Source organism: Megascapheus bottae, chromosome X (assembly GCF_031878675.1).
Source record: "Megascapheus bottae isolate mThoBot1 chromosome X, mThoBot2.hap1, whole genome shotgun sequence".
NCBI lineage: Eukaryota > Metazoa > Chordata > Mammalia > Rodentia > Geomyidae > Megascapheus > Megascapheus bottae.
The window spans coordinates 38,989,711-39,014,978 of record NC_143547.1 but is presented as its reverse complement, the minus strand read 5'-3'; the positions used below and the strand labels follow the sequence as shown (position 1 = coordinate 39,014,978).

The 25,268-nt window shown below is 38.4% G+C and overlaps 1 protein-coding gene across 2 annotated transcripts in view; it reads right to left on the bottom strand.

Annotated features, from left to right (window-relative positions):
* Window positions 1–25,268, bottom strand: part of Phka1 (phosphorylase kinase regulatory subunit alpha 1) — a 141,321-nt gene that overhangs the window by 86,529 nt on the left and 29,524 nt on the right. For both annotated transcript variants that reach the window (XM_090326737.1, XM_090326738.1), the window contains exons 7-12: window positions 16,484–16,582; window positions 14,745–14,891; window positions 8,014–8,067; window positions 6,553–6,675; window positions 2,167–2,262; window positions 1,020–1,127 (exon numbers count right to left, since the gene is read on the bottom strand). In XM_090326737.1, the coding sequence (XP_090182863.1) occupies window positions 1,020–1,127; window positions 2,167–2,262; window positions 6,553–6,675; window positions 8,014–8,067; window positions 14,745–14,891; window positions 16,484–16,582 (627 nt within the window). The remainder of the gene's footprint in view (window positions 1–1,019; window positions 1,128–2,166; window positions 2,263–6,552; window positions 6,676–8,013; window positions 8,068–14,744; window positions 14,892–16,483; window positions 16,583–25,268) is intronic.

The following is a 25,268-nucleotide window of genomic DNA, read 5'->3' as shown; positions in this document are numbered from 1 at the left end:
GTCGCAGTGTAAAGCAAGCTAGTGCATAAAAGGTCAGAAGACTCCATCTTCAATTAACCAGAAAAAAGCAGGACTGGAAATGTGGCTCAAGTGGTAGTGTCAGATGTGGGCAAGCAAGACAAGCAACTGTGAGGCCCTGAGTTCAAGCCCCAGTACCACCTTTCTTTTTAAAACAGAAAAAGCTTGACATATAGAAGTGCCTCATCAAGGGTTGTCTCAAGAGAATTTGATATAAGGAACATGTAGAGAGGCCCTTATTATAAAATAAACAAAACAAAAACATCACTATGTTCCTAATCACTTGTCAGAGTGCAAAAAAATGATCAGTTAACTGAATGAAAGAATAAGAACCATTATATTGTGTGTAAGGATTATACCTTAACCCACTGCCAGTAATTCAAGACTGAAGCACAACGGCATACATGAGTGACCCACTATACAAGACACTAACCAGATTTTTTGTTGTCAGTTTTTTTTCTGCCAGTCTGGGGCTTGAACTCAGGGTCTGGATTTCCCTGAGGTTTTTGTTTTTGTTTTTGTTTTCTCCTTTTCTCTCTCAAGATTAGAGCTGTACTACTGAGCCACTTGCTCCACTTCCAACTTTTTTTGGTGGCCAATTGGAGATAAGAATCTCGCTGACTTTCCTTCCCAGGATGGTTTGGAATTGCAATTCTCAGATCTCAGCTTTCAGAGTCACTAGGTTGGAAGTATCAGCCACAGGCATCTGGCATTGGGAGGCATTTTGTAAGGGAAAGATCTAGGGCTTGCTTACTAAGCAGCTCCAAATAACAGTGAAAACTTAGGGAATCTGTGTGGGGCAAGAGGGACGTGGTTGCCAGGGAACAAAAGATGTTTGCCAAGCTCTGTCCGTGATCACCACTCTGAGAATCTAGACCAGAAGCTAAAATTGAGGGTAAAGTACAAAATGGCAAAAGATGTTCTTGTGAACTACTAACAAATCTACTGGTTATAGTGACTGAGTCAGGGAAAGGTGAGAAAGCCCTGATGTTTCCTCTTACCTCTGCCATCAAGCTTCCTAAAATATACAGAGACTGACCCCACATGTGAGGCAGCTTCCCCATGGGGACCCGGTCCACGGTGTGAGGATTCTGATATTCTTCATCAACCTAGATGAACAGACCAAGAGGCCAGATGAACCGAGATACAGGATGTGGTGCTAGACAATGAAAGCCCAGTGTGCACTGTGATTTGTGCCATCCCTATTTAGTCACCCAGGCAAGGCATTGAGCAGTCCAACACCACAACAATAGTTCAGAGCCTTACTCCTCAAAGCTACCTGGGGATTTTATGAAAATGCAGATCCTGCCTGACACAGTGGCTCAACCCCTGTAATCCTAGCTACTCAGGAGGCTGAGATCTGAGGATCTCGGTTCAAAGCTAGCCCGGGCACTAAAGAACAGCACCCAGGCTGAGTTCTAGACACATGACGACCCCCACCCCCAACAAACAAATGCAGATCCTGGTTGAAAAGGCAGGGGAGAGGCCTGAATTCTATGCATACTTCTGTCTATACTTCATCCCCACCAGAAAGGATGACTATGTCTCCCCATGTTTAATGCTCTTTTACAAAGGAGAATAGAAGCAATTGTATATCCAACTGGCATGTTGGGAAAATGAAGACAAGACCTACTGCATTTCCCAAGCCGGTTCTACACAAACAGTTCTGGCTTACTGTCCTCAAAGCAGGGAAGAGCAAATCCTGAGAGCCTAGACAGAGTATCACCCTCCTTCCACCTACTGATCCCATCCTCAGAATTATGGTTTGGAGCCGGATGCTGGTGGCTCAAGCCTATAATCCTAGCTACTCAGGAGGCTGAGAGAATCATGGTTCAAAGTCCGCTGTGAGACTCTTATTTCCAATTAACCACCAGAGAAGTGGAAGTAGTGCTTTGGCTCAAAGTGGTAGAGTGCTAGCCTTGAGCTGAAGAGCTCAGTAACACTGCTCAGGCCCAGAGTTCAAGCCCCATGACCAGCCAAAAAAAAAAAAGGAGAATTACAGTTTGGCCTTGACCATATCTCATTGTATAATAGTGCCATAATTGAGATCGTCTCACAATTTCTTTTAATGGAATAAAATCATATTGCATTTGTGCTAAATCTATAAACAAATGACAAAAATTGTTTGACTTAAATGAGTCGACTCACCCGGTTGGGAGGAACACTATATAGCTCTGGCAAAAGCGGGACTCCATTTTTGCCCTTAATGAGGACTGCATCAAGAGCCTCTCTGTACTCTTGAACCTGTAGAGAAAAGAAAGGCAGAAGAACAAACTTTTAGAGGATTCCTGTGGGAAAGGCTATAGTCAAAGAAGGCCCTATTACAAGGAGCTCATTTAACCAAGTAAAAGGGAGAGGAAAAGGGAATGGTACTTACTAAATGATTATTGTAGGCCAAATATCAGGCTTGGAGTTTTGCATTATGGAACACATTTAACTTTAATAAACATCCTACTATATATATGAAATTGAAGCCATTCCCGAAGAAATTAGGATTCAAAGAGGTTCCAAACTTCTGGAAGATCATCAAGCATTTACATGACCAGGATTTCTGTCTGATCTACTATGTACTATCTTAAGACTACCTTACGTACACTTTCTTGACTTTTAATATGTAATGCCTCAATAGCTTTGTACATATGACCATATAAGATGATTCTAAGGGAAATGAACTCGAAGATATGGAAACAAGAAGTTTTTCTTTGTGGTTGTTGTTTTTAATGTACTATGTGAAGTTATTTTTTCTTCCTTTTTCTTTTCCTCCTATGGTTTATCCCCTGTTGTCACTGTATTTGATTTTGGTATCTGGTGCATTGTATACACATTTATCTGAACTAGGGAAGGGAAGGGGAACAACAAAATAGTGAGACAGAGGACAAAGGGTGAACCAATGAAACAAGTGATACAGGACAATAGGTTGGAAATGAACTTTACAATTTGGGGGAGAATAGGGGTAGGATAAAGGGGACAAAAATGTGGGAGGGGTAACAATGTTCAACAAGAATTGTACTCAGTTCCTTGTGCATGTAAGTATAACTCCTCTGTACATCACCTTGACAATAAAATTAAATTAAAAAAGATGTACTGCCTTTCTAGTGGTACCCATTAGACACTATGTTAAAAATGAAATATAAAACTTATGGAAGCCGGGCATGGTGGCTCACACCTGTAATCCTAGCTACTCAGAAGAATGAGATCTGAGGATCGTGGTCTAAAACCAGCCCAGGCACTAAAAGCCATGAGATTTAGCTCACTGTAGCTCAAGGGGTAGGGCAGTAGCCTTGAGCTGAAGAGCTCAGGGACACTGCCCAGGCCCAGCGTTCAAGTCCCACAACAGACAAAGAAAACTCCAATTTAATAGGGCAGGGGGACAGGAGTGTAGCCTAGTAGTAGAATGCTTGCCTAGTGCATGGAGTCCTGACTTCGACTCCTCAGTACCACATACACAGAAAATGCCAGAAGTGGTGCTGTAGCTCAAGTGGTAGAGTAATAGCCTTGAGAAAGCTCAAGGATAGTGCCCAGGCTCTGAGTTCAAGCCCAAGAACTGGAAAAATAAATTATAGGTAGGGATGTGAGGGGAAAACTTGGAGCAAGTAAAGGAAGGGGTGACATTGTCCAAAAAGAAACACTATTACCTGCATTTGAAATTTGTAACCCCTCTGTGCATCATATTTTTAATAACAATTTACAAAGGAACCCCTCCAAAAAGAGTATATGAATGTAAAGATTTGTGCTTGGCTAGACAAGTGCTGTAACACTGGGCTCAAACACTCCAGCTGGCTTTATTTTTTGAATAGGGTCTTGCTTTTGCCTGGGCCAATCTGGATGGCAATCTTCTCACACAGCTGCCCCCCACCCCCGCACCAGCCTTTATATTGACAGAGATGAGGAAGTCTGAAACTTTTTGCCTAGGCTGGCCTCAAAACCACAATCCTCTTAATCTCAGCCATCCAAGTAGCGAGGTGTAAATGACCATAACTGCTTTTAAAACTGTATTATGACCTGGTAAGTTTAGTTTTTAGCATAGTCCGGTTTACTGCCTTTAACAATTTGTTGAAGATTAGCAGTACATAAAATTTTTTAAAAAATGAATAGGGCAGCTGAAGATCTATATCAATAGTAGACTACTTGTGTAGCATGTACAAGGCTCTGGGTTCATAAAAAATACAAAAACAAAACAAAATTGTAAGTTATAGTGCAAATAAAGCAGTTTGCTATAACACGATATCATCAGCTCAGCTGAGGTCCTGTAAAAATTTAAATTTGTTTAATACATTTGAAAGATTAGGGTAGAAACATGAATATCATATCTGCTTATGCAAAATTGGATCCTGAGAATACATACCGCTGAAGTGAGCTGTATAAAAATACACAACACACACATTCACACAACTCAGGACAATGAACTACATCAGTTCACACCTGCACTTACATCTTTCTATTGCATTGCATCTAGACACTCTTCTATCAATTCCTTTTTATTTTTATTTTTAAAAATTATCTTTAAGGCTCAGAGTTTGGCCTAGTGGTGCCACCTAGCATGCACAAAGACCAGGGTTCAATTCCTTGGTACCACATACATAGAAAAAAAGCCAAAAATGGTGCTGTGGCTCAAGTGGTAGAGCTCTAGCCTTGAGAAAGCCCAAGGACAGTGCTCAGACCCTGATATCAAGCCCAGGACTGGCAAAAAATTCAATAGTTGTTCAAAGGGGTTTCAATTCAAAATGTCAGTTTATGAATAAAATCCATCATTTTCTCCCACCCATCCCAACCTCACCCTTCCTCACAACTTCTTAATTTATAAGCTGTAAGCTGTTGATTGCCATGCTGGCTATGTACTATGTGCCCCCTGTCTTTAATTTCCTCTTTTCTCTTAACCTTCTTTTTATTTTTTTTCATATAAGTCTCAGGGCTTGAGTGCAGAAGCTCAAGTTTGCTGGGCTTACTTGCTCACGACTAGCACTCTACTATTTGAGCCACATCTCCATTCTGTCTCTTTGCTCATTAATTGAAGACTTTTCTGCCTAGGCTGGCTTCAAACTGTGATCATCCAGGTCTCAGCCTCCTGAGTAGCTAGGATTATAGGCATGAACCATCAGCACCCAGCATCAATTTACTTTTCTAGCCAGTCCTAGGCTTGAACTCAGGACTCAAACACTGTTCTTGAGCTTTCTCAAGGTTAGCACTCTACCATTTGAGCCACAGCACAACTTCTGGATTTTTCTGTGTAAGTTGTACTGGGGAATTGAACCAGGGATTTGTGCATTCTAGGCAAGCACTCTACCACTAGGCCACACTCCTGGCTCTGAACCTGTTGGGTTTTTTTGTTTGGTTGTTTTTCTTTTTCTTTTTCTTTTTCTTTTTCTTTTTGTGGGTCATGGTGCTTGAACTTGGCCTGGGCACTGCCCCTGAGCTCTTCAGCTCAAAGCTACCACCCTACCCTTGAGCCAATCCCCACTTCTCGTTTTCTAGAGGTTAATTGGAGATAAGAGTCTAAGGTTCTTTTGTGCCTGGGTTGAGTTTGAACCTTGATCTTTAGATCCCAGCTTCTTGAGTAGCTAGGATTATAGGCATGAGCCATAGCGCCCAGCCTCAACAAGCTTTTTAACTTTTCCTCTGTTTTATGTTCTTTTACTCTAGTTTATCTCCTCTTTTTCTTCTTCTTAAAAACAAGCTAGTGGGCACATGAGCTAGATGGGTAAGCTGGCAGATAGAAAGGCATGTACTGAAATACACCAAGTTGTGCTCTTTTTCAAAGTAAAAGCAGTGTAACTATCACAGTAGACAGCTTTTTCCTAATCATGCATGTTAGGACATATTTTTAAATTCTTGACTATGCATACATAGTATGGTGAGCTTTTTAGGAATGGTTAGTCTCATAGCAGAACTGACTGTACCTTGAAATAACATGTTAAATTCAATGAACTTTACAGATGTCTTTAAAATACCACCACCACCACCACCATCACCACTACTATCATCATCATCATCATCACTACTTGAGATGGTCTCTGTTTCCCAAATTGGCTTTCAACTAAAAGTCCTCTGCCTCAGTTTTCTCAGTGCTGGGATTACAGGCAGATTCCACCACATATTATAAACATTACTTTATGAGGTACAGTATAACAACTCAGTTTATGTATATAGTATAATGCCAAAAAATCAGGATATTTAATATTACAATCTCCTTAAATATTTTAAATAAGTTATATCCAAGTATATTACCATTTTCTATTTTTTCTACTTGTATTAGCAAATAATTATAGTGTTACTGACATTTAATAATATTTTTTTAAAATTTTTGATGTCTTCCTTAATGAATAGAGAAAAACTATTCTTCTGTAGAGAGAAATGGAAGAAATTAATCAATGTCAATACTTGGTCTATTCAGTGGTTGAAAGTGAAGCCAGAAGATGTGAGTCTTTCTCAGGTGTAAATTTAGTATCAGGAGGACAGGGGGTCAGTATAGCCATTAACACACAGAGGAAGATGTATGAAGGATAGTTGGCTGAGGCGCTATTTCCAGATCACTACCTGTTCTGTGTTGCCACTGAAGATGCCATCAAGGATAAAGTATGTCCAGAACAACGGCCATTCACACTCGATGTTTTCAAATAGCTTCAGCTCAGCTGGTTCATAATACAGACGATTGGGATCCTGGTTTTTAGAAAAAAACATGGCAAAGTCTGTCTTATTACTCAGAGAAAGTGGACAAGAAAGGTTGCAAGTACATGTACATACTCCTCCTCCCTTAGCAAGAACCATGAGGTGATTTCTACATAATGGAACTGGGATACCATAATATCACAGGAGGATATGGAAAAAGTCAGATTGGGTTGCAGTAAAGTTGTATTTGGTTTTGCACTTATTGAGTTTGAGATAGTAGTGGAATGTACAATTAGAAAGGCATACAACAGTGTTATCTGATATACTGAATTTATTTGTATTTGGTTATTTGAAATTTGATAGGGAAGGGGGGAAAACCAAGACGGGTGCGGGGTGTGGGGGGGAGGGAAATGGGTACCAATACATGTGAAAGGGTATTAATGTACGTGAATTAATGCACCTTCTATCTGGCAAATATCATGTAACCCTTTTACTAATTACAATTAAAAAAATGCAAAAAAAAAAAAAGAATAAGCCGCCTCAAGGTAACACATGAAACATAAGTCATAGGTGAACTTTGTGAAAAAGTACTATCTAAAATAAGAAATCTGCCCAAGCATAGAGCCTTCATAAATCCTCAAAGTGGAAAAAGAGAACAACAGGAAGAGAAGAATCAGAAGAATCTGTTAATGGTAACACAAGATGTACTAAGACAGTGACTCTGTCTGATGTACTGATGGAAAGCGTTTTTCCTTTATAATGATCACATATTTAGGGAGAGGCACTTAGAAACTAGGTAAATGTTCTCTTATTGCTTAAGCTTTTTAAAAATTTTACTGTCTGAGTAATGTATAGAGGGGTTACAGTTACATTCGTCAGGTAGTGAGTGCATTACTTCTCGCAGATTGATACCCCTTCTCAGGTTTTTGTTCCCATTTCCCTCTCTCTTCCCCCTCCCAATCATCTTGTTTTCCCCCTTCTCTTCCCTATTTCAAATAAATAAATAAATACATATACAATATACCAGTTAACAAAGTCAGATTCAGTAACCACACGAAATTAACAATAAGGAGAAAAAAAGAGAAAAATAACATAGTACATTAAGAACAACAATCACAAAGATAAACCTCTTATAAGCTTTTTTTACTGTTTTATTATCCATCAGCAAGTTCTTTCCTGAAACTATCCAGTTGCAAACAGTGAAAGGACTGTACCTTTATTTTTTTTTCATTCTGAAAAGCCCCAAAACTAATTAATTAAGCCCAATAGATAAACTGAGGTTATCCTGTTTAGTAATCTACCTGAGTACCATTTTGAGGTGACTGATCTCTTTGAGTGAGGCTGCAGAGTCAGGATTATTCTACCATGCATTTAAAGCAAGAAATGTACCTCTTTAGGAGTTTTATATCCATCTCGTAGGAAACGACAGCAACCATAACGACCCTGGGGATACAGAGAAGAAAGGTCAGAAGTTTGTATATTGATAATGTATATAATTAATCAGAAATATATAGTGGACAACACTGACATGCAACAGTCTCACACTAATTCAGATGTCATACTTAATAATATGGGGCACTTAACAGTACTTATGAAGCTGGGCCACTGGTTGATCACACATATAATCCGATCTATTCAGGAGACTGAAATCTCAGGATCATATTTCAAAGGCAGCCAAGGCAGACTCATACCTCCAATGAACGACCAAAAGCTAAAGCTGTGGCTTAAGTGGTAGAGCACTAGCTTTGAGTAAAAAAGCTTAGGGACAGCACCCACGTGCTGAATTTAAGCCCAAGGATTGGTAAACAAAATGCACTTAATATTTTTCAGATTATTTTAAGTTTAAAGAAGACTGCCATAACAGTTCCTCAAAAGACTAAACATAGAGCTCCCCTGTGACCCATCAATTCCACTACTTGACATTTACCCAATCATCCTGAAACAAGGACATCCTAAAGCCACTAGCACAACGATGTTCATTGCAGCACTATTTACCATAGCAATGATATGGAACCAACTCAGATGCCCTTCAGTTGATGAGTGGATCAACAAGATGTGGTATTTATACACAATGGAATTCTATGCTGCTTTCAGAAAGAACGACATCGCCCCATTTGTAAGGAAATGGAAAGACTTAGAAAAAAATTATATTAAATGAAGTAAGCCAGACGCAAAGGAACATAGGCTCAATGGTTTCCCTCTTTTGTCATAATTAGTATAAACCTTGGGCTGTCCTAGCAGAGATACATAAGGCCATATAGTATGACGCTAAATGAAAGGACCTCCAGGATATAGAAACAAAAGCCATATAATGAGTGATTCTTGTCCTTAATATACTATGTTATCTTTCATGTCTTTTGCTGTCCCTTGGTTATATCATACTGTTACAGTATTTCACCTTGTTATCTCACATATTGTATATATGCTTATTTGGTTATTTGAAATAGGATAGGGAAGAGGGAAAACAAAATGAGGGGCGGGGGGGAGGGAAATGGGGACTAAGACATGAGAAAGTTTATCAATGTTTGTGAAGTAATGCACCTTCTATCTGGTGAATATAATGTAACCCTTCAATTAATTAAAATAAAAATATATGAAAAAAATACCAGCCCCTTTGGTACATAGTAAAGGCAGTACTCAGAGGAAAATTTATAGCTATGAGTGCCTACATTAACAAACTGGAAAAATCTCAAACCAACAATTTAATGGCACACCTTAAGCTCTTGGAAAAAGAGCAATAAACCAACCCCAATCCCAGTGGAAGGAAGGAAATTATTAAAATCATAGCAGAATTAAATGAATTGGAGTCCAAAAAACTATAGAAAGAATAAAAAAGGAGTTGGTTCTTTGAAAAAGTTAACAAAATTGACAGACCATTAGCAAATCATACCAAAAGAAAAAGAAGGGAGCACAACCAAATAAAATCATGGATGAGAATGGAAATATCGCGACAGAAATTACCAAGATGCAGAGCATCATATGGGAATACTTTTCAAACCTTTATGCCAAGAAGACCTAAACAGATCTATTCCAAGTACTGAAATAGAAATGGCAATAAGAGATCTCTCATCCAAGAAAAGCCCAGGGCCTAATGGATTCACAGCTGAGTTCTAGAAAGCCTTCAAAGCAGAGCTCACACCAATACTCCTCATGCTCTTCAACGAAGTTGAAAACAAAGGCTCTTTGCCAAACTCATTCTACGAAGTCAACCTAACACTCATCCCCAAACCAGACAGAGACTCATCAAAAAAAAAGAACTATAGACTCATTTCTTTGAAGAATATTGATGCAAAACTTCTCAACAAAATACTGGCCAACCATCTTGAGCAACTCAATCAAAAAATTATACACTATGATGAAACAGGATTCATCACAGTGAGGCAAAGCTGGTTCAACATACGCAAATCAATTAATATAATTCAACACATCAACAGGAGCAAGGACAAGAATCACATGATTGTCTCAATAGGTGCAGAAATGGCATTTGACAAGATACAACACAACTTTATGCTAAAAGCTCTGGAGAAACTAGGAATCCACGGAACATTCCTCAGTGTAATAAAGGCTGTATATGACAAACCCACAGCTAGCCTTATACTTAATGGGGAAATGCTAAAGCCATTTCCTCTTAAATCAGGAACCAGACAAGGAAGCCCACTTTCTTAACTACTCTTTAATATAATATTAGAATTCCTAGCCAGAGCAATAAGGCAAGAAGCAAGCATAAAAAGGATGCAAACAGGGAAAGAGGAAGTGAAAGTTTTAATCTTTGCAGATGACATGATTCTGTATTTAAAGAACCCTATAGACTCCACTCCCCAGTTGCTTGAGCTAATTCTAAACTTTCGCAAGGTAGCAGGGTATAATATTAACCCTCAAAAACAACTGCCTTCCTATATGCCAACAATGAAAAGAACGAAACAGCAATCAGGAACGCAACTCCTTTTCTAATAGCCTCAAAGAAAATAAAGTACTTAGGAATTAACTAACAATGTAAATCACTCTTACGATGAAAACTTTAAAACCATGAAAAGGGAAATTAAAGCAGAACTGAGGAAATGGAAATATATCCCATGGTGATGGATTGCAAGAATTAACATCGTGAAAATGGCAATCTTGCCAAGGGCTATCTACAAATTCTAAGTAATACCCATCAATATCCCAATGTCATTCTTTAAGGAAATACAAGAAGCAATCCAAAATTTCATATAGAATAATAAAATGCCCCGTATAGCAAAAAAAAATTCTTAGCAGAAAGAACAGCACAGGAGGAATTTCAATACCATACTTTAGATTCTATTACAGAGCTATAGTAACCAAAACAGCTTGGTCCTGGCACAAGAACAGGCCTGATGACCAATGGAATAGAACTGAGTACCCAGGGGGCTGGGAGTTTCGCCTAGTGGTAGAGTGCTTGCCTCGCATGCATGAAAACCCGGTTTCGATTCCTCGGTACCACATACATAGAAATAAAGCCAGAAGTGGTGCTGAGGCTCAAGTGGTAGAGCTCTAGCCTTGAGAAAGTCCAAGGACAGTGCTCAGGCCCTGAGCTCAATCCCAAAACTGGCAAAAAAAAAGAACTGAGTACCCAGAAATCAACCCACAGACCTATGGCCACCTAATCTTTGATAAGAGAGCCCAAAAATAGAATGGAAGAAAGACAGCCTCTTCAACAAGTGGTGCTGGCAGATCTGGTTAAGCACCTGCAGAAAACTAAAGTTGGAGCCTTCTGTGTCACCCTGCACCAGGATTAATTCCAAATGGATCAAAGACATGGAGGTAAAAGTAGATACACTGAAAACTTTACAAGAAGGAATAGGAGATACAATAGGTCTCCTTGGCACAGGTTGAAACTTTCTTAACAAAGACCCAGAAACACAACAAATTAAAGAAAGTTTGAACAAATGGGACTGCATTAAACTGTAGAGCTTCTGTGTGGCAAAGGATATAGCTAGCAAGTTAGATAGAAAGTCCATAGAGTGGGAGAAGATCTTCACTAACTATACAACAGACAAATGCCTCATAGCTAAAATATATCTACAACTAAAAAACAGAATCTCTCCAAAACTATTATTCAAAGAAACACCCCATTAAAAGGTGGGCCAAAGCCTTAAAGAGAGACTTCTCTGAAGAAGAAATATGAATGGCCTATAAACACATGAAGAAATGCTCCAAATCTCTGGTCATAAAAGAAATGAAAATCAAAACAATTTTTGAGATTCTACCTCACTCCAGTTAGAATGCCCAGGATCAAGAAATCTAATAGCAACAGATGATGGAGGGGATGTGGCCAGTAGGGATCACTACTACAGTGTTGAGAATATAAACTCATTCAACCACTATGGAAAAGCAAAATGACGTTTCCTCAAAAGACTAAACATAGAGCTCCCCTACGACTCAGAAATCCCACTCCTTGGCATTTACCCAAACATCCAGAAACAAGGACATACTAAAGCCACTACCACAACGATGTTTATTGCAGCACTATTTACCATAGCAAAAATATGGAACCAACCCAGATGCCCCTCAGTAGATGACTGGATCACAAAGATATGCTATTTATACACAATGGAATTCTATACTGCCACCAGAAAGAATGGCATGGCCCCATTTGTAAGGAAATGGAAAGACTTGGAAAAAATCATATTAAGTGAAGTAAATCCAGACCCTAAGGAACATAGGCTCAATGGTTTCTCTCATTTTTTATAATTAGTACAAACCTAGGACTCTCCTAGCAGAGGATTAAAATAGCTTAAGGGGGCCGGGAGTTTGGCCTAGTGGTTAAAGTGCTTGCCTAGCATGCATGAAGACCTGGGTTCGATTCCTCGGTACCACATACATAGAAAAAAGCAGGAAGTGGTGCTGAGGTTCAAGTGGTAGAGCTCTAGCCTTAAGAAAGTCCAAGGACAGTGCTCAGGCCCTGAGCTCAAGCCCAGGACTGGCAAAAAAAAAACAGCTTAAAAGCTATGCACATAAGCCATATAGGATGAGGCTAAATGAAAGGATCTCCAGGATATGGAAACAAGAGCTTTATCTTGAGTAATTGTTCTTAATCTACTATGTTATTTGTATTCTTTTTTGTTGCCCTTTGGTTAATCTCATATTGTTACAGTATATGCCTTTTCTACCTGGTATGTTGTATGTATGTTTATTTGTTTATTTGAAATAGGAAAGGGAAGGGGTAAAAACAAGGTGATTAGGAGGGGTGGGGGAGAATGGGGACAAAAACATGAGAGGGGATGTCAATGTATGAGAAATGATGTACCCACTGTCTAGCAAATGTAACTGTGACCCTTCTATACATTACAATAAAAAAATAAGTAAATAAAGTGTTTCACGGACTCTAGTACCCAGGCTGGCTTTGAACCTTGATCCTCAGATCTCAGCCTCCTGAGTAGCTAGGATTATAGGCGTGAGCCATCATGCCCTGCTATACTCCAATACATTTATTTATGTATTTATTTATTTATTTCATTATTGCAGTTTGAACTCGGGTCTCATGCTTAACAAGGCAAGTGCTCTCAGCCAGATCCCATTCCCTTTTTTTTCTTTCACTGTTTTTCAGATATGGTCTGCATTTTTGGCCAGGGGGAAGCCTGGATTTCATTCTTCTTGCTCATACATTTTATGTAGTTGGGAAATACTAGAGTTTGCCATCACCCCTGGCTTTTTTGAAAAAGAGTCTCATTAACTTTTTGGATGTAATTACCTCACACCACAATCCTCTCTATTTTTGCCTCCCAAGTTGTCTTTTATTGGTATGACACAACATCTGTACTCTGTTGCTTTTCCATATTTTTTGAGAAATGCTATTTATTAACTTGAGCAAGGATTTACAAATTTGTTACTAAATTGCCAAGTAGTGAATATTTTAGGTTTTGCATGCCATATTAGATTAAGTTGCAACTACTCAGCTCTGATGGTATACCTTGTGCTTTATTAAAGTACCATTTACAAGAACAGTTGGCCAGCCAACAAGCTGTAGTTTGCTTATCTGTGGAGTACAGTATTTATGCTTTAGGCCTAGGTCAGCAACTATCTTTAGCTCCATCAAGGTGATCATTCAATTCATTGGTAATATGGTCATTTTTCAGTTGCACTGTATTTTTTGCCAGTCCTGGGCTTGAGCTCAGGGCCTGAGCACTGTCCTTGGACTTTATCAAGGCTAGAGCTCTACCACTTGAGCCTCAGCACCACTTCCAGCTTTTTTGTATGTATGTGGTACTGAGGAATTGAACCCGGGTCTTCGTGCATGCTAGGCAAGCACTCTACCATTAGGCCAAACTCCCAGCCCTGCATTGTATTTTTTTCTATCACTTTTTAACCTCTTCTTTTAGTGGTATACAATTCATTGGTTTGTACATGTAATATATATATATATACACATATATATGTATAAACATATATGTATATATGCTCATTCATTCATTCATTCATTCATTCATTTATATACCAGAATAGTTCCACAGAAAACTTTTACATTGCTTTCAAAATTTTCCAGGGTCTTGTCTTCATATATGATCTCTCTCTCTCTCTCCCTCCCACTTCTATGAACCACTAATCATCCTTTGAGTTTTATCTTTTCTAGAATGTCATATAAATGGAATCATACAATATGTGACCTCTGGGGTCTCTTTGGTCTTTCCTTTAGCAAATTTCACTTACGAATCACCCATACTGTGACATAGATTAGTAGATCATTCCTTTCCATTGCTGAGTAGTATTCTACCAGCATGGTATGTTAATTATTTATTCATCTCCCTTTTAAAAATCTCCATGCTCTTGCAACCGTCACTAAAAGCTACTATAAACATTTGTGTGCAGACTTTTATTTGAGTTTAAGTTTTCATTTCTATAGCTATCCAGAAGTAAGTTTGTTAGGCCATATTGTAGTCATATTTTTAAACTTATAAGAATCTGCTATTTTCCAAAGTGGCTATATCATTCTGCAATCTCAGCAATGAGTGCAGGAGCAGTTAACAGTCTTGTAAAGACACTACTTGGAAGGCAATTCGGAAAAACTAAAGGTTCCTTAAATCATTGATACTGATTTTAGTAAGGTCCCTAAGAGTATTAACCTAACCCGTAAAGTCACAGCCTTAGAGAAGAATGGGACAAACCTGAAGTTTAGTGATGATCTCTTGTTTTGTGAGCTCCACCAACTGGCTGTCCTCTACGGCGAAGGCTGGGAAAGAAATCACTGAGAGCAGACTAGCATCAACTTCTTTGGATGTTGAGGCCCGGGGCAGTAGTGAATTAAGGATAGACTAAGTGAAAGGAATTCAAATGTAGTGGATTAGGAAATATCTTTTTTTTCCCCCACCAGTCTTGGGGCTTGACCTCTTGGCTTGGGCACTGTCCCTGAGCTTTTGTGCTCGAGGCTAGTGCTCTGCCACTTGAGCCACAGCACCACTTCTGGCTTTTTCTGTTTATGTGGTGCTGAAGAATCAAATTTAGGAATTCATGCATGCTAAGCAAGCACTCTACCACTAACCCATGTTCCCATCCCATATATCTTAACATTGTAAAACACATTTAGTTTGAAAATACTTATGTAGGAGATATTTTAGAAGAAATAAATCCTAAACAGTGTTTAATACCGAGTTTCTTGGCCTGTTCTTAATGCTTCCCTGTCTGGATTTGAAGCAGCTTCTTACAGACAAAGGCTACTCTGCCACCATTCTCCTCACAGTCCTGTTGCCACATCAGTAGATACTTAGAAATAAGTTAAGACACAATGTAGTTGCTGAGAAACAGAAAAGGAAGGGTTTAGATCCTTTACCTCCAAAATATTGCCTTTTCAATATGAAAACTAATTTTATTATATTAAAGTAGTTGTACAAAGGAGTTGCCATTCAACAAAATGGCGTATGAATACAATGCATATTAAATGATGTCACCCTGTTTTTCTTTCTCTCTCATACCTCCCAATTTCATCCCTTAGCTTAATCATCACTTCTGGGTTTCTGGTAGCTCACTGGAAATAATAGTATGGCTTCAAACTGCAATCCTTAGATTTCAACCTCCTGAGTAGCTAGGATTACATGCATGAGCCAACACCACCTGGCTCCTTGGTTTTCTTCATTTTGAAGGACATGTGGTGAGTTTTATGACTGGGTTCTCTCCATTATTCTCTCCACTCATCTTCTCTCCCCTTTATCCCAAGCCCCTCTTAGGAGAACCCATCTTTTGTTGTTTCTTTACATAGACTGTGAGTTAGCCTTTCTGTATAACCATGGTAAATTTTGTGTTTTTCAAAATTGAAGGCAAATTTATACTCATTAGGACCCTGTGAATATCTAATCAGAGTCTGAAGAAAAGGAGAAAATTCGTCATGTCAGGGAGAACAAACTTAAATATTTGGATACTAGGAACAATTCTAAAAACTGCAGATGTATATTTACCCTATTAACAATGTAATCTTGAATGATAGAGCACGAGAGTGTGACTTAGTAGCAAAATACCTGCCCTGAATTTAAACCTCATTACTACAAAACAGGGACAAAAACTGTTTTAAGGGAAATGGTAGGAATGCTCAAATGGTCTGGGAATGTGGCTTAGTGGTAGAATGTTTACCTAACATGTATGAAGCCCTGGGTTTGATTTCTCAGTAGCACATAAACAGAAAAATTCAGAAATGGCACAGTGTCTTGGCTTTGAGTTCAGGCCCTAGCACTGGCCAAAAAGAACAATGCTATAGCTGGTTTATCTAAGTGTAAGATGCTTGGTAAAAAACACTTATTAGCATATGATAATAAATAAAAAATTATAGTGTCATTCATTGCTCCTTAAAGACTGTGCTAAATTTGAATTGGGGCAAGAATAAAATGTGCTCTAATATGGTCCATTATTGCCTTACCTGGCAGTGCTGTACTTCATCAGCCAGAACATGGATAACTGATTGGGGCCCACCTTTCACACCGAACAGGTCCAGTTCATCTAGTGCTTCCAAGGCTGCCTGTGAAAAGCAAAGTATAGGGGAACAACCTCAGTGATGAAGCTCATGTTTAGCATGCAAAAGAACTGGAGTTCAACCCAGTTCAACCGCTTCCTTATACTCCAGCCTCCAGTAGTCATTATCCTACTCTCTGCTTCTAAGTATTAAACTTGTTCAGATCCTACCTATAGGTGAGACCATCATGCTTTTCAAAAGTAGAATTTATTAGTTTCTTGCTTGAAAAATGTATTTTTCTGGTCATATAGCAAAGCATATACCTAATATTATATTTTGTAAACAAAGTTATGATGAAGAAAGCAAAAGATCTTTCCAAGACACCACTGTTCATACTTTTCACATGGTTCCTATTCATTTTTTCTATGTATATCTATATAGTTGAGAATGAATTTAATATTTTACTTTTTACAATTAATATTACAGCATGAGGGTTTTTCCATATTATGAAAACATTTCTGGATGAAATGGAATAATTTCTAGCAAATATTGGCATACCCAAACTAAATCAAGAACATCTAAACCAACTAAACTGACCCATTTCAAGTACTGAAATAGAAATGGCTATAAGAGACCTACCATCCAAGAAAAGCCCAGGACCTGATGAATTCACAGCTGAATTCTATAAGGCCTTCAAATAACTCACATGAATTACCCTCAGACTCTTCCATAGAATCGAAAGTGAAAGTTCTCTACTAAATTCATTCTATGAAGCCAGACCAATCCTCATCCTCAAATTGGACAGGGACTCATCAAAGAAAGAGAACTATAGATCCATTTCTTTGATTAACATCCATGCAAAACATCTCAACAAAATTCTGGCTGATCGACTTCAACAACTCATCAAAAAATTACATACTATGATCAAACAGAATTTATCACAGGGATGCAAAGCTGGTTCAATATAATTCATCACATCAACAAGAGCAAGGTCAAAGAACATGATCATCTCAATTGATGCAGAAGAAGTATTTGATAAGGTCCAAAACCCTTTATGATCAAAACTCTGTAGAAACTAGGAATCCGTGGAATATTCTTCAGTATAATAAAGGCTGTATATGACAAACCTACAGCTAGCATTCTATTCAATGGTGAAAAGTTAAAGCCATTTCCTCTACAATCAGGAACAGGACAAGGATGCCCGCTGTCTGCACTCCTCTTCAATGTAGGATTAAAATTCTTAGCAAGAGCAATAAGGCAAGAAGCAAACATAAAGGGGACCCAAATAGGGAAAGATGAAGTAGAACATTCCCTCTTTGCAGATGACAGGACTTTGTATTTAAAGAAGCCTATAGAATCCACTACAAAGTTACTTGAGCTGATAGGAAACTTTCGCAAAGTATCAGGGTATAAAATTAACTCTTAAAAATCAATCACTTTCCTGTTTGAGAAGAGCAAGGCTGAAATTAGGAAAGCAATTCCTTTTGTGATAGTCTCAAAAAATACCTTAACCGAGGAAGTGAAGGACCTCTATGATGAAAACTTTAAAAATCTGAAGAAGGAAATTAAAATGGAACTAAGGAAGTGGAAAAACCTCCCATGCTCCTGGATTGGTAGGATTAACATTGTGAAAATGGCAATCTTGCCAAGGGCTATTCACAAATTCAATGCAATACCCATCAATATCCAAACATTGATATTTAATAAAATAGAGGAAACAATCCATAGCTATTCTTTAATAGCACTGGAGGAATATCAATACCAAGCTTCAAAGGCCATTACAAAGCTATAGTAATAAACACAGCTCGATAATGGCACAAAGCAGGCCTGAGAACCAATGGAATAGAACTGAAGACCCAGAAATTAACCTGCAGACCTATAGACACCTAATCTTCAACAAGGAAGCCCAAAAAATAGGATGAAGGAAGGCAGCCTCTTCAACAAATGGTACTGGGCGAATTGGTTAAATGCCTGTACAAAACTAGCATTGGATCGTTGTCATCTTGCAAAAGAATCAACTCCAAATGGATCAAAGACCTTGACGTAAAATACTCTGAAAATTTTACAAGAAGGAATAGGAGATATACTAGGTTTCCTTGGCATGGGTCGAAACTTTCTTAATAATGACCCAGAAACATAACAAATTAAACAAAGTTTGGACGAATGGGACTGCATTAAACTGCAGAGCTTCTGTATGACAAAGGACATAGCTAGCAAGTTAAATAGAAAGCCCACAGAGTACAAGGGCCTCATATTTATAGCTAAAAAAATTGAATCTGCAAAGAAAAAAACCCACCCGTTAAAAGGTGGGCTAAATACTTAGAGACTACTCTGAAGAGAAAATAAGAAAGGCCAATACACACATGAAGAAATGCTCAACATCTCTGGCCAGAAAAGAAATGCAGGGCCGGGAGTTTGGCCTAGAGGTAGAGTGCTTGCCCAGCATGCACGAAGACCCGGGTTCGATTCCTCGGTACCACATACATAGAAAAAAGCCGGAAGTGGTGCTGTGGCTCAAGTGGTAGAGCTCTAGCCTTGAGAAAGTCCAAGGACAGGGCTCGGGCCCTGAGCTTAAGCCCAGGACTGGCACAAAAAAAAGCAGAAAAGAAATGCAAATCAAAACCACAGTGAGATTCCACCTCACTCCAATTAGAATGGCCATTATCAAGAAATCTAATAGCAACAGATGCTGGTGGAGATGTGGCCAGAAGGGAATGTTACTACACTGATGGTGGTAGCATAAACTTATTCAACCACTCTGGAAAGCAGTATGGAGGTTCCTCAAAAGACTAAACATAGGGCTCCCCTATGACCCAATAATCTCACTCCTGGGCATTTACCCAAACATCCAGAAACAAGGACATACTATGTTCACAACTATGTTCATTGCTGCATTATTTATCATAGCTAAGATATGGAACCAACCCAGATCCCCTCAGTACATGAGTGGATCAAGAAGATGTGGAATACATACACAATGGAATTCCATGCTGCCATCAGAAAGAATGACATCACTACATTCATAATGAAATGGAAAGACTTGGGGGGAAAATCATATTAAGTGAAGTAAACCAGACCCAAAGAAACACATGCTTCGTGGTTTCTCACATTTGTAATAATTAATATGTGTCCAGGATTTTCCTAGCAGAGGAGTGCAATAGCTCAAAATCCATGTCCATATAGCAATTTAAGATTTGGCTAAACAAAATAAATTCCAAGATAGGTTAAGGCAAAGATTTATCATTGCTGGGCAGACTGGCGAACTGGTGGCTCATGCCTGTAATCCTAGCTACTCAGGAGGCTGAGATCTGAGGATCAAGATTAAAGCAGCCCGGGCACAATAGGACTTGAGACTTTTATCTCCAATTAACCTCTAGAAAAATGGGAAGTGGGGCTTGGCTCAAGCGTAGGGTGGGAGTCTTCAGCTGAAGATCTCAGGGACAATGCCCAGGCCTAGGGGTAGGGTGGTAGCCTGGAGCTGAAGAGTTCAGGGACAGTGCCCAGGCAAAGTTCAAGCCCCACGACCCACAAAAAAAGATTTATCCTTGTGGTTGTTGTATTTAATGTATTATGTGAAGTTATTTTTTTCTCTTTTTTTTTATTCTGTTGTGGTTTTTTTCCCCCTTAGGGTTTATCCCTAGTTGTTGCTGTATTTGACTTTGGTACTGGGTCTACAGTATATACATTTATTTGTTTATTTAAACCAGGGAAGGGAAGAGGAAAAGCAAGATGATGGGACAAAGGAGAAAGGGTGAACCAGTGTAACAGCGATATTCACAGGACAATATATTGGAAATTAACTTTACAACTTGGGAGTGGGTAGGGAGAGGTAAAGTGGGCGAAAAACTTGGGATGGGGTAACAATGTTCAAGAAGTATTGTACTCACTACCTTATGAACATAACTGTAACACCTCTATACATCACCCTGTCAATAAAATCTAATTGAATTTTAAAATTTAGCATAATATTCTCATATGGCTGAAATAGTCAGTTTGGTCATATACCATCTGTGGGAGGTTTAGATTGTTTTTAATGTTGGGCTATAAGAAGCAGCATTCTCATAAACCTCTCTTGCTAACTCTAAACTTCTTTAAGTCAAGAGTTGTGTAGTTATCAATTCTAAGCACACAGCACAGCATACAGTAGGCTGCTTGTAACGCTAACAAATACTTTGTTTTCATGTTGAGTTGCTTTGGAAGCATTGATTCCATGTGGCAGAATCACTGGGTCAAAGGATGTGAACAATTTTGTTGAACATAATGCTAAACTGCATTTTATGATTGTTACCCTATTAGAACATCACTAGCAGTATATAACAGTCCCTTCTTAATGCAAAGTATCTTTTTTTCTTGATTTGATAAAATAGGCATCTGTGTTGCATTAAATTGCTGTAAAGGGTGGATATTATTTTAAGTATATATTCTTAATTATGATGCCACCTTGACCTAGTATCTAAAGAAAGTACAAATTGACCAGGCATGAAAAACTTGATAACAACGAAATGAAAAAAAAAAATAGAAAATCTGTAGAAGAAAACCAGTGAACTACCACATTACTAAAATAATCAAAGACATTATCAATAGTAACAGGACAAATTCACGTAACAGATCAAGGATAAGAAAATAAATATCACTTGAATTGAATCATGAGATCACACCACACAAAATGAAACACAAAAGAATCTGTAAAAAAACAAACTAAAAAACTGGCCTGGGATGGGTAGGTTTGGGAAAGGAAAGTGATGAAACGAGTGACATTGATGAAGATGCATCATACTAACACATTGAATTGAAACCCTTTGTACAACTATGTAAAGGCTAAAAAGACTGGCTTAGGCCAGGTAATAGAAGATGAAGGAGTCCTGAAGGTGCAGCTACCTCAGAGGTAGAGTATGTGTTTAGCACATTCAAGGTACTATATTCCATCTCTAGTACCAAACCAAGCAAGACAAAGCAATCTTTAAACAGTTCAAAGATCAGAAAAGATAAGAAAAGACAAATATACTGAGCCTAAAGAGATATTACAACTAAATGTAACATGTTATCCTGGATTAGATTCTGTGTAAGAAGATTTTCATTTGACCATAAATAACAGTACTGGAACAATTACATATTTATGGGTTCTGTGGTTTACCAATGTTTATTTCCTAATTTTGATGATTATACCAAGTTATGAAAGATTTTTGGTGGGGTTCACAATGGACCATCAAGGAAGAATGACACATCATGTTTGTGAGGTATTTGTATTTTGAATTAGCTCAAAAAAGGTGTGTGTGTGTGCAGACACATGGAGATGAAGATATTAACAGATGGAGAACTTACATGAATTGCATGAGGAAATTCTATATACTGTTCTTTTTTTTTTGCCAGTCTTGAGCTTGAACTCAGGACTTAAGCATTGTCCTTGTGCTTTCTCAAGGCTAGAGCTCTACTACTTGAGCCACAGCACCACTTCTGACTTTTTCTATGTATGTGGTACTGAGGAATCAAACCCGGGTCTTTGTGCATGCTAGGCAAGCATTCTATCACTAGGCTAACCTCTTGGCCCCTTATATACAGTTCTTAAACCTCTTCTAATTTAAAATGATTTCAGAATAAAGAAGAAAACGTTGAGGATGTAGCTCAGTGATGAACACATGCATAAGTATGCACTGAGGACCTGGGTTCTACCTTCAGAAGCACAATAAACAAAAAGAAAATCTCAATAGAAAAAAAAACATGGTCAATAGCCACATAAAGGAATGTTTCACATCGCTATAAAGGAAATCTAAATAAGAACAACATTGAGATTTCATCTCACCCTAGTTAGAATAGCTATTATTAAGAAAACAATGGATAACAGGCACTGGCAATGATGTGGTCAAAAGGAAACCCTAATACATTGTTGGTAGAAAAGTAAACTTTTCAGTCATTCTGGAAGCAGCATGGAGGGTCCTCAAAGAATTAAACATAAGTGGGGCTATGGTGGCTCATGTCTGTAATCTTAGCTACTCAGGAGGCTGAGATCTGATGATCATGATTAGAAACTAGTGGGAGCAGGAAACTCTTTAAGACTCTTATCTCTACTAAACTACCAAAAATCCAGAAGTGGAACTATGGCTCATGTGGTAGAATGCAGGCATTGAGTTAAAGAAGCTCAGGAACAGTGGGCAAGCCCTGAGTTCAAGCCTCAATATGGACAAAAAATATTAAACATAAAACTACCTTATGATTCACCAATTCCACTCCTGTGCACTGATCAAAAAAGAATACAAAGTAGGATACAGTAAAATCACCAGCAGTATTCACCATAACAAAAGTATGGGATCAGCCCAGATGCCACTCATTGGATGAATGGGTCAAGAAAATGTGGTGTGTGTGTTGGGGGGGGGGGTCCGCGCACACGCGGGTGCAGATTTATCTATGACTATGGAACTTTATCCATTAGAAAGAATGATATATCATTTGTAAAGAAATGGAAAGATCTGAAAAAAATGATGTTAAGTAAAGTGAGGCCTAGAGATTCAAAGGATGTATATTTTCCTTTATATGAGGAGGCTTGACTTTTAAGTAAATATGTTTGGTGGTATGCAAGCATACACAGATATATTAACAGAAATATGGTAGATTCTAGGGAGAACTCAAACAGTGTAATTAAGGCAACATATGCTGAAATTTCTGGTTATTTTTTCTGAAGTCAGATGAGATTATAAAATTACTAATCATAGTAGATCTAGGAAAAAATTTAAAATGTGAGCTAAATTTTACTTTTGATTCTATATATGTTTTATACCATTAGTGAAATTATTAAGAAACAAAAAAGTAAACAGTTTTAGTGGGTAAAAGATCTAAAAATACTGAAATATTGATAATATGCAGAGGTCAAAATTGACTGAAGAAAATGGTATGTATGGTTTATGATAACATATATTTATCATGTATAATGGGAAAATACAAAACAGTGGAAATTCTTGAGAGAATTTTTAATGTGTATTCCTTAATTTAATGATTCAAGTTTTAGAAATATATCCCAGAAAAATATTTGTGCAAGAATATATATATAAGAATCTTCATTGAAAACTATTTGAGGGGCCGGGAGTTTGGCCTAGTGGTAGAGTGCTTGCCTAGCATGCACGAAGACCCAGGTTTGAATCCTCCATACCACATACATAAAAAAAAGCTGGAAGTAGTTCTGAGGCTCAAGTGGTAGAGCTCTGGCCTTGAGAAAGTCCAAGGGCAGTGCTCAGGTCTTGAGCTCAAGCCCAGGACTGGCAAAAAAATAAATAAATAATAAAAACGATTTGAAATTAAAATTGTGACAATTTACCAATAGAATATTAAACACTATATAGCAACTGAACAAAATTAACTAGATTTATTTGTATGAAATTACTTGGGAGGCTGTTGACTTATTCTGTTCTGTGACATATGAGAATGTTGAATGAAAAAATAAAACCAATTACATAGAAATAGGCATTGCTGCCTATGGTTCATGTTAATCCTACCTACTCAGAATGCTGAGGTCTGATGATCAAGGTTCAAAGTCAGCCCACGGTCGGTGAGATAATTAACTCTAATGAGCTAGCAAAAAACTGGAAGTGGCAAATTCCAGTAGTTCCAGGTGTTCAAAAGACTGAAGTAAGAGGATCACAAAGCCAAGACCAGTGAGAGCAAAATAACAAGACATGGGTCTGAAAAAACAATCATTTTTGACAGTTCTGGGGCTTGAACTCAGGGCCTGGCCACTGTCCTTGGGCACTTTTTGCTCAATGCTAGCAATCTGCCACTTGAGCCACAGCATCACTTCCCACTTTTTCTGAGTATGTGGTTTGGAGGAATTGAAACAAGGGCCTCGTGCATGTTATGTGAACACTTTACTATTAGGCTACACTTCTAGCCCTCAAAAAAGTTATCTCTTTGGTTATGCCGGTGCTGGAGCTTGAACTCAGGGCCTGATCCCTGTCCTTAGGCTATTTCCTCAAGGCTATCGTTCTACCACTTGAACGACTTCTGGTTTTTCTACAAATGTGGTACTGAGGAATCAAACCCAGATCTTCATGCATGCTAGGCAAGCACTCTACCACTAGGCCAAACTCCCGGCTCCGAAGTATCTTTTTTTTTCTTTTTCCTGTTGGTTGTAGAGCTTGAACGCTGGGCCTGGGCATTGCCCCTGAACTCTACCACTGAGCCACAGCACCACTAAAAATAAATTGTCTTAAAAAGAAAATGTCGGGGCCAGATGCAGTGGCTCACGCCTAAATCCTAGCTACTCAGGAGGCTGAGATCTGAGTATCGTGGTTCAAAGCCAGGCCCGGCACAAAAAGACCTGAAACTCTTACTCTAATTAGCCTCTACATAACAGGAAGTGGAACTTGGCTCAAGGGTAGGGTGGTAGCCTTGAGCTGAAGAGTTCAGAGACAGCTCCCAGGCTGAGTTCAAGCCCCATGACCCACAAAAATGAAAAGAAAATGTTGGCTAAGTACTAATGGCTTACTCCTATAACTAGCTTCTTAGAATTGAGAAACATTGTTTCATAAGCCAGACTGGGAAGAAAAGTCCATGAGACTCTTATCTACAATTAAGCAAAATGCCAGTAGTAGAGAGTAGTAGAACACCAGCATTAAGCAAAAAAAAATCTAAAAAACAAAAATAAAAACAAAAAAACAGTGCCCCGGCCCAGAGTTCAAGCCCCAGTAAAGAAGAAAGAAAATAAATGTGTACCAGGAAAATCTATACAAAGTTTCAAATATATTTATTAATATCATTAATTCAA